The sequence below is a fragment of the Arachis hypogaea genome, chromosome 15 (assembly GCF_003086295.3).
Source record: "Arachis hypogaea cultivar Tifrunner chromosome 15, arahy.Tifrunner.gnm2.J5K5, whole genome shotgun sequence".
NCBI lineage: Eukaryota > Viridiplantae > Streptophyta > Magnoliopsida > Fabales > Fabaceae > Arachis > Arachis hypogaea.
Genome location: NC_092050.1, coordinates 4116195 through 4131316, shown reverse-complemented (window position 1 = coordinate 4131316; position 15122 = coordinate 4116195). Strand labels below are relative to the sequence as shown.

The 15122-nt window shown below is 35.1% G+C and overlaps 2 protein-coding genes and 1 long non-coding RNA gene across 5 annotated transcripts; all 3 read right to left on the bottom strand.

Annotated features, from left to right (window-relative positions):
• Positions 1 to 4865: 4865 nt before the first annotated feature.
• LOC112746848 (uncharacterized) lies at positions 4866 to 5758 on the bottom strand. The gene is made up of 2 exons (XR_011872700.1): positions 5294 to 5758; positions 4866 to 5220 (listed from the first exon to the last, which is right to left on the bottom strand). It is a non-coding gene; the product is annotated as an uncharacterized lncRNA (long non-coding RNA).
• A 1418-nt stretch (positions 5759 to 7176) lies between these two features.
• LOC112747682 (putative F-box protein At1g65770) lies at positions 7177 to 8529 on the bottom strand. Its single transcript, XM_025795842.3, has one exon. The coding sequence runs from the start codon at positions 8527 to 8529 to the stop codon at positions 7405 to 7407; it is 1125 nt and encodes a 374-aa protein (XP_025651627.1). The 3' UTR covers positions 7177 to 7404.
• Positions 7177 to 14749, bottom strand: LOC112747681 (uncharacterized). Of its 3 annotated transcripts, none has more exons than XM_025795839.3 (15): positions 14610 to 14738; positions 14148 to 14298; positions 13662 to 13980; positions 13438 to 13530; positions 13255 to 13345; positions 12642 to 12708; positions 12497 to 12539; positions 11987 to 12158; positions 11787 to 11885; positions 10972 to 11040; positions 10638 to 10776; positions 9982 to 10180; positions 9669 to 9775; positions 9537 to 9573; positions 7177 to 9349 (listed from the first exon to the last, which is right to left on the bottom strand). In XM_025795839.3, exons 2-15 carry the CDS (start codon positions 14280 to 14282, stop codon positions 9195 to 9197), a joined length of 1725 nt encoding a protein of 574 aa, XP_025651624.1. In that variant the 5' UTR covers positions 14283 to 14298; positions 14610 to 14738; the 3' UTR covers positions 7177 to 9194. The 3 variants fall into 3 exon arrangements, with proteins under 3 accessions (XP_025651624.1, XP_072073631.1, XP_025651625.1); XM_072217530.1 differs by having other exon boundaries at positions 14550 to 14709; XM_025795840.3 differs by lacking the exon at positions 14148 to 14298 and having other exon boundaries at positions 14610 to 14749.
• Between the last annotated feature and the right edge of the window lie 373 nt (positions 14750 to 15122).

Below are 15122 nucleotides of genomic sequence, written 5' to 3'. Positions count from 1 at the left end.
CTCTTAACAAGAATAAAAACAAAAAAATCAAACAAAGAAGAAGAAAAAAATACATAGTGCTGCAAAATTACTTGGAAGATGATGAACTTACATTCATTTAATTAAAAGAAAGAAAGAAATAATAAAAAGAAGAAGAAGAAAAAAAATGCAGCATTAGAGGAAATATTTTTCTGTACAAAAATGCTATTTGTACACTAAAACTAGCCACTAAAATCAATTACCAATGTATTTGTGTATAAATACATGTGTGCTTTAATTTACTTTCAATGTATATTTGTATTTCAATATATATTTTATACTGATGGCTGGCTTTGGTGGTTGATTTTAGTGTACATGTAGCATAACTCATATCTGTATTTGCAGCAAATTTGTGTGTAAAATAAAAATATTTGGGTGTATTTTTATTCTGATCAGTTCTGGATAATTCCTCCTCCTCCTCCTCCTCCTCCTCATCTTTTGTTGCTTCTTCTTCTTCATCTTCTTATTTTATATTCTCATCATTCTTTTTGGGAGGAAAAAATCGAACAAAGAAGAAAAAAATATATAATATTGCAAAATCAAAAGAAGAAGGAGGAGAAACACGACGATGAAGATGAAACATGCGAAAAAAAGAGGAGAAACACAAAGAAGAAGGAGAAGAAGAAGGAAGCAAAGGAGGAGGAGAAACGCGAAGAAAAAATTACCGTTGTGGTTTCCATCAAGGAAGAAGAAGAAGAGTCGTTCATAATGGTGAATGAGCGCTTTGGAAACGTGATGCGCGTGTTAACATGCTTTTCTGGGTGAACGTAGTTTTTGTTGGGTTTAGCCCAACTTGAAAGACTTGTAAGTCAAAAAAACTTGTATGTGTTGCATAACTGAATAACAAAAAAGAATAATAATAAGAAGAAGAACGGGCAAGAAGAAGAAGAAGAAGAATGTGCAATAATATGAAGAAGAAGAAGAACAACGTATGCCCGTTCATTGAAAAATCTATTAAAGAGGAGCGTGAAACATACGTGCCATAAAAAGCACATTTTAGGAGTAAGTGAAATTTCAAAACTTGTAAAACTTATATAGCAAAAAGACTTGTACATGAAAATTAATTCATCAAATACATATCATATCCAAAAGGGCAAAATGCCATATTAAACCAAATGGAAGAGAAAATTACGTAATTCTACTAAAGCAACAAATATAACATACATCAGCCAAAAGCATATTTTAATATAATTCGGATGAGGTTAGTTTGAATTATGCATGAGTGGATCCAAGGAGTAATTTGAATCATATTGATTAGAACTACATGCAAACGTGACCCACACTAGTTCGAATCAGGCTAATTCGAACTAGCCCACCATTTTGACACGGTGACACCCATAGTAATTCGAAATAGGTTGATTCAAATTGCACACATAATAATCCAAACAATTATTTCGATACACCAACAATTATATCTATATGGAATCAATGCTAAATCAATTAGTTCCATAATACGAATCTATGAAAAAAATTGCATTTTATAAAGTTTTAAAATTTTTATTATGTGATAAGTTTAGTAAAAGAATACATTACAAATTTTTATACTACTCATCGTAATAATGTTTAATTTAAAAATTGTTATTTAAATTTTAGTTGTACTTATTACAAAATAAATAATTACAATAAAAAATGTTAAAAATTAACTGATTTAAAAATAGGACAATCTAATAACATTGAAAGCCATTTAATTTAAAAATGTAATTTAAAAAATAAATCCTTCGTATACTTACATAATTATCAATTTATGATATTATAAATACTTCTCAAGAAGCTATTATAATGCTTGATTTCTAAACACCAAATTATTTATTTAAATAGTTTAATTTTTATCTAACCTACTATAATAAAGTATGTTTAAATCTTATTATTATTATTATTATTATTATTATTATTATTATTATTATTATTAGAGATAAGTCTCAATGTAGTCCCTGAAGTTGCACTCGAGTCTCATAGTAGTCCCTGAACTTAAATGTTCCTCAGAGTCATCCCCGAACTTGCACTCCAGGACTCAAAGTTGTCCTTCCGTCAATTTCTGGACACCTGATGCAACCAGAAAGCTGAGTTGGCAAGCGTCGTGACACGTGGGCGTTACAGAAACGACGCTGTTTTGGTTGTGGCGGCAAAATGACATGAAACGACGTCGTTTCACACTGAATATGTCCCTCGCTCAACGTTTCAATAACGTATTGTTTTCCTCCTCTCAAAACACGAAACAAACGCAACAAAGAGTGAGGTTTCTTCTTTTCCCTCCCTCAATCTCCAATGGCGCATGTGCGATTGCATTAACCGCACCGATTTCAGTGGAAGACTTAGGCTCTGAAGTATCGCTGTTGTCATCTCCTTCATACACAAAGTTGGGAATCCTGGTTTCTCTGAAAGAGGTAAACCAAAAATGAAAAAAAAATGTGGTTCCTCTGTTTTTTGATATTGTTGTTAATCTAATATTCACAAAAGTTCAGGCCGTTTTTTTCGATTGTAATCGGTGGGTATGAACGCCTCTGTTTTGTGCTCTGTGCTAGGGTTTGATCAGTACTGGCTTTCGTAGTGGTTTGGCCAAGAAAATTATAGACTAGGAGTGTTTCTTGTATTTTGATGATATGAAAACTTGTTCTTTATGTGTTAGGGTTTACTTCTCTTAGTGGTGGAGTTTCCAAATTGTTAATGTGTTTCAGGACAATGACTCTGATCAATAAATTTGTTAAACAGAGTTTGCATGATCACAGTAGAACTAAAGATCATTCGGGATATCCATGTTAATCTTGTTAAACGAACTTTATGTGTGATGATAATGGATTCTGAATTTGACTGATTTACCTAACTGCTTTTCTTTGTATTGGGTTGGTTTAGTTAAACTGAATGTAATATGTAATGTTATTTAGTTAAACTGAATGTATGATCATAATGAATTCTTGCATACATATGGTAGAATAAAATTATATTCAGATTTATTTGTGTTAACTTTAATTATAAAGTAAGTTTTGCAATTGCTAATGAAGTTAACTTAGCTATTGGAATAGTCAAGTTGTTTGATGAATTTGGTTTAGACTAGTAGATTAGTTGTTGGAAAGGATATGTAAATTTGAATGGTTTGATCCATCAAGATTGAAGTTAGTGTCTAGAGAACTACCATCCTTAATTACACTAAAATAATGTTCTTGATTTCACAATTTTTCTGCACAGCTGGATCTGATTTCTTGATGTGACATCAATAATGTTTAACTTTAACAAAGAAAATTTCTACTTATCATTAATAATTTAAGAAATTGTTGCTACAAATAATGGTTAGTATGGAGTCAAAACAGGCAGTGCATAGTCTGCCAATAGCCTGACCCAAATTTAAGGATTTTACAGTATATTGAAGTGAAAAAAATGGGGTCCAGTTGTTTAGTTAACCATTGTGATGGTACCTGTTTTTATTGTATTTTATCAATTGCTGGCTATTGATAGTAACATGAGTATGCACTTCGTGCAGTTTTTGGTTTTGAACAACATTCAATTTTGCCAATTGGTGTTGTTGCGCTTGCCGACAACACAGGGTTTATGCCTCTTCCAAAGATAAAGGTTCTTGCTAGCAGTGCGGTAATACTTTCGCTTGAGAGTTGCAACTCTGCTTTATAATTGGTTCTTAAGTATGTAACATTAAAATTTTCTCAATTGATGCATAGGTATTCTATACACCATTTTTGAGACACATATGGACATGGTTGGGTCTTACACCAGCAACAAAGAAAAACTTCCTCTCCCTCTTGTATAATGGATACATTGTGTTAGTTAGATCTTTTAGTGCCTACATCTTGCTGGTTTTTCTTAATATTTGATTTTGTGCTGTATTTCTCCTTTCTACTAATTTTAAAGACACGCTGAAGAGGATTTGAAATAAATTGTGTCTTTCAAGATGAGCATCATTATTGTCATTGCATGATTTATGTTAAAAACTTTAAATTGGGTCAGTGATATTAAGATATTTTTACCCTTTAGACTGCCTATCTCAAGGCAAGAAAAGGATTTATCCGCATAGCCATGCAGAAGGGCCAACCCCTTGTTCCGGTTTTCTGTTTTGGACAGATACTTATTTCTTGTCCAAATCAGCTTTACAACACTAAAAATTATTTAGTGTTTCACATCCTTATATGTTAGATTTACTGATTTATGTTTGTCATTAACTACCATTTCTCATTTTCCTTCATTACTGCAATGTTTGCTATAGTCAGATATCTATAAGTGGTGGAAACCTGGTGGGAACTTAATTCTGAATTTTGCAAGGGCTATCAAGTTCACCCCCATATACTTTTGGGGAATTTTTGGGTGTGTGTTTCTTCTACATAGTTTCAGGAAGTAGCAATCCACCAGCAATCACCCCACCTGCTGCTATCCCACCAGGAAGTAGTCATATAGCAAGATCCCCCATCTAACCCTATGCAAGGTGCAACACAGGAAACTGCTACAAGGCTTGCAAACTTCATGAAGTTTGTGCCCAACCCTGGATTCAAGGCACCCAGCACAAAAAATAAAGATTAGGATGATTATGTTTAGGGAAAAAAGGTTGTTTTTTGTATCTATTTTGCTGAAGTTGTTTACAATGCCTTAAACGTTGTCCTAGTGTTGGAGATTTTAGTATTTGAATTTTATCAGGTCAATATGTTAACAACTTTGATATACTTGGTGTTTTGGCTCTATAATGCTTTTTTTGAATCAAACATTACCAATATGAATTATGACTTTATTGAATTGAGTTTTGTCAGCCTTTTGTTTATATTTTATCTTCTGTTACAGACTTAAGAGTAATTCAAATCCTGTCCATTTCTATTTCATTGAAAAGAAGTCCAGGAACAGAAGTATGCATATAATCAAACACTTTAATTTGCATTCTTTCAAACAAAAGGACAGGAACAAGTACATGAACAACATATGCATATAACATGCATGTCATTTGTTTTTTTCTAGATACAGTTCACCCTGCTGCCTATTCAGCTTTAATACAAGAACACCAATTACAATCAGCAGCATGAATACAAACATCAAAATTCTTCCCATTTTTAGAACCCTAATTTCAGCTTCTAATTTACCAAATTTCTAAGCCATCTTCATCTTCCATTCTTCATCATTAACTGAATGTCTTGTTCTATCATCACATGGCATGACATCTTCCAAAACTTTATCAACCCACAAAAATAATCCACACAATTTCTTACCCATAGTCTACACATCCAAGAAAATTCAATCAGCAAAATTTATATCCTTAAATACAGCAATCAACAATAATAATACTTACATTGTAGTTTGGGCAACCCAGGAACGGTCTCCCTAGATTAGACTCCGTCCCTGACCACCACAGCACCGGTCTCGACCTGCAGGCACACCATTCTTGCAAACGAGCTTCTCTATTTCTGTTCATTCTCCTCATGATGCTTCCAAATGATCGTGGGTTGTTCGAGCTCCCAGCTGCATTGCTTGTGCTTGCCATAACCGTCGGGCTTCAAAGAGGGAGAAGACAAGAACACAACACCGACGAGAAGAGAACATATTGAGCAATGTGGCCTTCAAATTTGGGGATTAGGGTTTTAACTTCACCTGAGGGACCAAATTGATGCGGGAGAGTTTACTCTGCCACATCAGCTAGTCGTTGTAAGTCCCACGTGTCACGAACGCTGCCAGCTAAGCTTTCCGGTTGCGCTAGGTGTCCAGAAATTGCCGGAAGGACAACTTTGAGTCCCAGAATGCATGTTCGGGGATGACTCTGAAAAACTTTTTTTAAGTTCAGGGCTACATTGAGGTTTATCTCTTATTATTATTATTATTATTATTATTATTATTATTAAATATTTTAGAAGATTTTATGAGTACTATAAAAAGTTTGTAAGCCAATTTTTGTAAATTGATTACTTTTTATAATACTCATGGCATCTTTTACCGAAGTTTTATAAAAAAAATATTGTAATAATTATTTTGTAACGAGTACAACTAAAATTTAAATAACAATTTTTAAATTAAATATTATTATGATGAGCACTATAAAAATTTGTAATATACTCTTTTATTAACCTATTAGATAATAAAATTTTTTAAATTTTATAAAATACAAATTTTTTTCATAGACTCGTATAATTGAACTAATTGAATTCGATTTAGCATTGATTCCATATCGATATAATTGTTGGAGCATCAAAATAATTCGAATCAATCTGTTTCGAATTACTATAAATGTCAACATGGTGGACTAGTTCGAATTAGTCTCATTCGAACTAATATGGATCACGTTTACATGTAGTTCGAATCAATATGATTCGAATTACTCCTTAAATCCACTCATGCATAATTCGAACTAACTTCATTCGAATTATATTAAAATATGCTTTTGGCAAGATGCATGTTATATTTTTTGTTTTGATAGAATCACGTAATTTCTTCTCTCATTTAGTTTAATATGGTATTTTGCCTTATCCAAAATGTCTTCAACATATAAGTAAAGCAACTCAGTCACTATTATTGCATTGAGCGCAATAGCCCTTGGGTGGGTTAAATCTAATAATAGTGTGAGGAAACTAGTTCATGACTTACTAGTAGTTACAGCAAAATATGCAAATCCACTCGAACCAATGGAATTTATTCCAATGGGGATTGGACGAAACAATGAAGCAATTGGAAACTGTATTGGATGCTTATGTCAGTAGAAGAAAAAATGTCACGCCATTTATATAAAGTGTTTAATTTTGATACATTAATGGTGTAAAATTATAATATCTTATAATCATATCTGTTTTTTTAATAACTATTCATGAATTAATTTATGTTGTTAATAACTAGATATACATATACTGTTAATAACTAAATATATATGTAAAATTATTTTATATTGACCATACATTAAAATTAAATTTTTATATCAATTCACCTATTACACTACTTTACATACATTTTCCATTTTAAAATATAATTCTAACCAAGCTTCACCAAGTGGATAATAAGAAGGTTAATTAAAATTAAGTAGAAACTCAGGTGTCACATAAAGTTGATACTTGAAAGCTGTTAGATGATTTGACTGATTTGACTAAATTTTTATCTAACAGCTCTCAGGTATCAATTTCACATGAAGTCAACTGCACCTCAATTTTCACCTTAAAATGATTAGCCAACTCCAAAATATCTTGAAAATTGTTGGGGTATCAATCATGCTTTTTTATTATGTGGTAAACAATCTTTTTCTTTCTATGCAGGCAAGCAAAATATTTGCTGATGCAGAATCAATTATTTTCCCACAGAAGTATAAACCAGTTATGACATAATAATGATTTACAAATTTGTAACCTTCAATCTATGAATGACATAATAATATTAATAGGCTTTAACAGAACCAGCTTGTGCTTCCAACAAGAGTTGAGGCACTTACAAATTGAACTTGCGTTGAAAGAGAGATGGGCAAGGCCAAAAGCGATTAGGGAGCTTGAACCTTGAATCGTTCAAGGTGAAAGAAGAAGCTCTTTTAGCAGAGAAAAAATAGAGAGAATTGGGTTCACAACCATAGTAATCTTGAGCCAAAAGAGAGAAAGTAAACATCTTACCCAACACAAAAGCATAGCCACCCAAATCCTTAACATCCAACCACCTACCCCATTCTTCATCAAGCCTATGAACCTTAACATCCACCACCTCCCAATACATGTCCCAAGGGCTGTCGGGTTCACCTTCTATGTACATGTCAACTACATACAGCCACCCACCACACTCCACCAACCGTTTCTTCTTCCCCAAACCGCACAGCATTGGCGAGAATTGAACCAATTTTAGGGTTTCACTATCCACCCATGAAATCGTACCTACTTTGTCAACCACGTAGAGTTGACCATTGTGGACGATCATGTCATCGAAACAGTTGGCGTCATCGAGAATCGTCCAATTGTGGTCGCCGATCTTCAAAACGTGAAGCTTGCCGTGGTTGTAGAGAGCGAAGACCTTGCGGGAGTCAACGGAGGAAGTCAAACTCGGGAAGAGAATAGCTTTGTGGGTTTCAGGGAGAGGCATGAAGGGTTGGAATTCATGAGTGTGGTGGTGAAGAGAATGGGATTGAAGGAGGTCGAGGAGGTTGAAATTCAGGAGATTCAAGTGGGAGGGGGAAACGAAGGGGGGAGGGTTTGTGTGTGAGAGAGAGAGTGGCAAGTTCGTGAAAGGGTCGAAGATGCGAAGAGGGAAGGAATCGTTGTGAGAAAGGAGGATGATCCATCCTTTGGAGGAGGAGGAGGAAGGGTGGTGGATGCGGTACAGTCTGGTTTCGAAGAGGGTGAGTTTGATGTTGCTGTCGGGAGGAGGAGGGAGGAGGGGGAAGGCGGTGGTGGTGGTGGCGGTGGGAGAGGAAGGGGTGGAGGAGTGCCAGGTGGAGCAGGTGCTGCGGAAGTGGAGGAGGTCGACGGTGGTGGTTAGGCGTTTGGATATGAGGGGCCATAGTTCCTTTGGGAGAGCTAACCATTCCACCGATTCCTTCTTCTTGTTATCTTCTTCGTTCATAGTGGACATGTTTTTGGTGAATGAGTGGAATTTTCAGCTTCTTTGATTTTAACCTGCCAAGTGCCAGCCTTTTCTTTTCTTTTCTCTCTCTCTCTCTCTCTCTCTCTCTCTCTCTCTCTCTCTCTCTCTCTCTCTCTCTCTCTCTCTCTCTCTCTCTCTCTTCCAATCACGTTCAACTTCGATAGTGCATAGATTTTAGATTAAATAAGGTTTTTTGGTCTTAACGTTTTTCACATTTCTTAAAATTCGACTCAATTTTTTCATTCAACGTCAAATTTTTCTTTTTCATTTTTATCCCTACCACTTCTCACCACCACCCTCTTCTGCTTCCACGCCTCGCTTAAAAGAATATCCACTACCACCGTTTCTGACCTCCATCAGAGGATGCTGTCAAGCTCGAAGAGACAAGGTAGAGGGGGAAAAGAGGAGGAGGTGGTGTGACAGTGAAGGTGAGGGAGGAGAAGAGGTGGAGGTGGAGCCAATGTTTAAAAGGGATGAATTGGTAGTATATGTGCATGAATTTGAGTTCTTTCTATACTGCATTCTTCATATTCATGTGTTCTACAAAAGCCACGTTGCCATTATTCTCTCTCTACCACTCTACTGCTTTACATGGAAAACTATTTTAGGAGATACGTGCATATGACAATTTTATATAGTAGCAGCAGCAATCATTAATCGGAATTGTTTTTGTCACTGTCTTCTTGGTATATCTGATACTCTTCATCACTTCCTATCTCCTGTGCCTTGTTATTGTCATTTTCATCATAGGGGAAGCTAACAAAAAGATCCTGTAAATGAGTCCTTGAAAGATTCTCCATGCTGAGATCTAATCATTATAAAGGAACTCAAAAGTGCCCACAACATCTTCCACTTATATATATTAAACATGACATTAGAAGAAAATGGTAGTGCACTATGATTTATCTTTCGTATTAAACCGGTGTCAGGCAATAACCAATAATGAGAGTTGAGTATTAAACATGAAAAATTAGAGTTCACATATAAAAGGATACTAGGATGAGACGGCAGAGGTATTTCACAATCTCCAACCTACAAGAGTCAACAGCACAAATTAAAAGTCAAAAGCCATTGATGATATAATCTATTAAGAAAAACTTAAAAATCAGAGTATAAATAAGAATTACCAGATCAAGTTCTTCATAAGCATCCCATTCTTCATCACTATTATTAGCCTCAGCTGCTGCCACTTCTTCATCATCAACATTGTCAGCCTCACCTTTCTCTTCCAAACCTGTATGCTCCACACAAAAATTTATAATAATTTCTCTTAAAAAATATCAATAATTTCTCAATCAAACTGAAGATTTCTTCCTGTTTGGTTTCATACAATATAAGATAACAAGTTATGTAGAATTTGTTACCAAATGCAGTCATTTGTTGACTCTATTACTAATGCAATATCAAATTAAAGAATCGTGAAAAGAGAGACAGTGTAACCTAAATTAGATTGTTCATGACCCTCCCCTTCAGGCTTTGTGGCAATCTTACTGTAGTCCCTTTTCATTTTTTCAAACTTTGCAGTGGCAGATCTGAGTAAATTCTCTGCACCAGGCTTTGGGAATACTGATAGGAACCTCACCATGATACGTTGCCTAATACAATTGAGCATGTTTTGTGTAAACCATCCAGTTGCAAACTGTGAAATTAGCATGTTAGATGCAACTCAAATAATTAATTTGAACGAGTGTCATTGTCATCCAATTAAACGTTTGTGTCTATAATAATGAGTGGTTGAGTTAAAACACTCATACTCACAATGCATACAAATTAGAATCCTAGTTGAATATCTTACAGTAACTTCAAACATTAATGGTAGTGATACCATAATCAACATATTTTAATCAACTCAAAAGCACAAATCTTCAGAACTAAAAAGGAATCTATAGAGTAACCATCTATCTCTGTCATTCAAGCATAACAGAAAAATAAAGGGCAGCTCTGCATCCCCATAGTATTTGTAGAACTTAATGCCAAAAAATAAGACGAAAATGTTAAGAACATATCAAAAGCAGACCTATCTCTTATTAAAGATGTGGGCAATGACATCATGACATGTAGTTCAACATAAAATCTGAGATAGTAGAGAAACTTACGGTGCAAACTGCCAGCAAGGGAGGCTTATTTATTTCTGATTGAATATAATCATCAACAAGCTCGAATAACTGTAAAGATGTCTGAAACTTGCAAGGGAAAGCATGGAAGGCACATATATCCCCCCATCTATGTTTTGATCTACAGGGGGAAAGTAGTCTTAAATAAAAATGAGCAAAACAACACAAATGGCAATATAATAACCAGAAATACCGAAAACAGATATGTTCAGGCATGAGAATAATCAGATTGTTTGTAAGTCTGCAAACACACACACACACACAAACACGCATAGAAGAACAAGAGGAAAACAAAGAAAAATTGAAAAGAACTTACGTATTGGTTGATTGAGCATCACAGTAACTTCGTAACGGGATTGGTACTCGATAATCAAGTCTTTGATAGCTGCTAATTCAAACATCTAAACATATTCAATAAAGACCCAGTGCTTTATTCTTTAAGAAAACCAAAAACAATTTAATAAAATCATTTACAGGTATGTTAAGAACACATTATTTAAATGAATAACACTATACTTTCTCGTCATAATAGAAACCATAAACTAGTATTCAAACATCCTTATTCTTCTTATGACATCACAGTTCTGGATCAACATAACCAATGAACTGAAGCTAATGAAGAACACAAATCGAATTTTAAACATGATGACATTGAAAATACCAAAAGAGCACAAACAAATAATAAAAACTTAATCTTCCTGTCTATGGACCATAAAAATTCCTTTGAGATAAATAAACTTAATAGTTAAATGTTAATAATATCTAATCTCCCTCTTCAGGAAAATGGAACCCATATGTTATGAAGTGCAAATAAAGCAACACCAAACTGGGTAACTCTGTAAATTTTTGTTGATCATGATAAAACCTCAGACAAACTTCTAGATTCCTCAAGATTCCAATCATTATTCCTAATTGATCTAACATTTCATTTTTATGAAAGGTTTAAAAAAATAACATGACCTGTAGTGTGTTGGAAGACTGGTACTACCCTAAAACAAAAAAGAAAAGAAGGAACAAGAAACCCACCAGATATTTGAGTAACTATAGCATGCAGGGACCAACATTTTGAGCGCAAATGATTATTAATATCTAACTCTCCCAACAGATTATTTAGAAAAGAGCAAGTCTCACATGCGAGAATCGGGATCCTTGCGTGGATCATATCCTTTCTTGATCCAGAACCTTAAGAAAGGTCCACTGGAAAAATAGTAAGAAATTCTGGATAGAAGCCTACAAGAAGTGAGAACAGAAGGGCAATGCCCACTCATCAAGCTCGAGCAATTCAACTGCTGCAAGTTAGAAAGGTAATCAGCAGAGTTTGGGTAAGTCACCTTCTAAGCATGGCATGTGAAAAGCTTAATCCCTTATCATGCAAGCGTTCAATTAATGAATCTTTGGACCAAATAGGTCGCTCATCAAACATTCTAGAGACAGCCATCTGTGACTCCCATTGATCTGAACCTTGGGGTATATATTCCTCCCAATTCACTATCTTAGGAACCTGTAAGAAGGCTAAGAAAAACCAGATCCACAGAAGTGCAGTTTCATAACCGGCGACAATCAGGATAAGTATTAAAAAGGTGCGGACATCAGAACATGTAAATTTCGAACTCCAATCAGGAAGCAGCTAGTGGTTCCTTTGGCCTAATATAAACTTACATTACAGAAGGCTTACTTCATGCACGTAATTCAAATACTTCTTTAAGAAAAATCTGCAGGTCCATGCAAAGCTATGATGAAAACTGTTTCAATGTGTTTAATATCCATATCGATATATACTGACATTTCTACAACTTCAATAGATCTACATATAATGGTTCTACCAACTGAGAAAAGGATATCTTTAATGTCAAAACCAATTGCAAGAACTGGCTCTGTGTCCATCTGTACACACATGGCAATGAGTAAGCTTTCTTACTTAAGCTTTATACATAGAAGGATGAGTAACCATAGATAGTCAAAGTGATTATTTCAAATTGAAGTTACCTCAAGATGTGGTTGTACAATTTCCTCTTGTTTCCTTTTTGAACTTGATGTAGCAGGTGGTCTCAAGCTGAAATAAAGAAGACTAATTCACTTTGAAGTTAAAGAAAGATGAAACTGCCAATTGAAACTTCACAAGGAAAACTGGGGAAAATGATATATTATAAAGCTTATGGATATTGGATAATTAATCAGAAAATATAGCATAGTGCTAGGAAAAACATAGCTGAACTAAGAACCTCATTGGCACCTCCCACTCCACCAGTTGAGAAAAGATATTAACATATGAGAATTTAAAAAATTCAATTTAAGAAATGGCATGTTCTGTCTGTCACCTAAACACCCCAAACTACAGAAACAATGGAATAAGCTACAGAAATGAAACAACGCAAAGCCTCATTGAAGAGTAACACAAAGACAAGGATCTCTGAATGTAGGCAACAAGTTATACAAGTGATTAAAGCTATTCACATGATTGGAACTGCCATCCTTTTCCTCATATTTATAAAGTATGATCATACACAATTATGGTATTAGCAAGAACCATGCTGATCCCAAAATGAATGCCAACTTTTCATTCTCAATATAAGAATTAATGAAAGTGAGAGAAACTAACACTAAATTTTCTGGCATATCCTTCGGAGCAAAAAGTGGAGGCACAATAAGCATAATGTCCTCATGATCCACATCCATAAGACCACCCTCACCTATGACAGAACAGAAACACACACTACAAACTTGGTAAAAGCCATCAAAACACCAGGTTTAAATAACAGAATATTGAAACTAAGATATTCACCGAAGTGTGGTTCCTCAAGTTCTGACCAATTTCTCTTTTTCCTCTGGGCAACTTCCGCATGAACAGGAACAACATATTGGTAGTCAAACATTCCTGTGTAATATTGAAATAGGAAACAAAAGCAACTAGTTAACTTGCTTCTGAGGTTCTATAAAGCTAATTAATATACATGATGGATGGCCACATGAAATCACCAAAATCAAGCCCATCTAAAAACTTCTAACCATTAAAATGGTAAGCCTCAGAAACATGAGCAACAACATCAGCACAAAGGTTTGCTTCTTTATCTGCAGATATACATTCCTCGACTTTATCATCCTCGGTTAATCCCTCACTTTCTGGTTGATCAGCTTGCCTCTCATTTTCCGTTATATTTCCAGGCACACTTCCATTAGCTTTGGCATCATGCTCACTGCAAAGTTTTCTCTTGGATATTTTGAGAAGAAAACCATTGCAGGGATGAAGCTCCCCAAATGCAGGATGCGAATACGGGTCTTCAGGGCGGAAACAGAGCTCTAGTTTGTTTGCTTGCGAACTGCGAGCCTACAAATGTCACCACACAGACCATAACAAAAGTGGAAATCCACATAGAAACCAAACCTCATTGATAAATTACAAAATATAAGCCAAGCAGGTTGCAATTAAAAAAGAAAGTAAGTATCATAATTAGCAAAATTATCACCATATTAATAAATTTTGTCTAATAATACCTTAAGGATGCCTTGGATTCCACCTAGAGTGTCCACGGCACGAGAAACCGTAGATGGATACCCAGGATAATGGACCACAAATCCCTGATTTTGTGGTAGAACCCCTGAGATTGTTCCATCCTTTATCACTCCCATTAAACTACTACTACCTCTGAAATGATTATTCAAATGCTATTTTTATCAACATGAATCAATTTTCAGCTTCATCTGACTACTGATGTTACATAACTATATCATTGGCATGCAATGTCATAAAAAGAGGTATACTAAGTGAAACATTCACTGCACTGGGCACCAAAGTTTATCAAATTTACCAAAACTTAGAACACACTAATTAATAGCCCCAAGATTTTATAGTCGATTGGAGCAACGGAAGCAAAATTCAGCTGAGAGAACTATTACAGGTTTAAACACTTCCTGTGAACTGAAATCCAAACAGGGAAGAAGAGAAGAACCACATACGGTTGAGAAGGTATGCATATACGTAGCTTATGCGTATTTGCTTTGTCTTCTACTCCTTCCTTCTCCTGAGTTTTCGATACTCGTGAAATTTGGTGTCTTTCTTTTCGAAGAAAACGCAAGGTGCCACGTCGGTACTGTAATGAGAGAGTGTTGGAGACAGTCTAATGTGGAACCTGTAACTTGAGGACCTTCGTGGTCCCCCAATTCTATGGGCTGGGCTAGGCTGGGCTAAGTGAGAGCTTACGAAATTGGGCCTTCTTCATTCTAGTTGTACTTAAGGAGAAGAAAATTACAGGTCCAAAAATATGAGAAGAAAATTATAAAACAAAAGCCTCATTGGTTTTTTTTTTTAGTTGGATGGATCCGACAAACTCCAATTTTAGGTATTACATCTCATTCTCACCCACACATCTGATTTTATATACTTATGCAAGTTGGCACAGATGAATGAGCGTTTGTGTTTCTTAACTATCTCTCCTGGATTCGATACTCTTTGGAGGATGGGAATGAAGT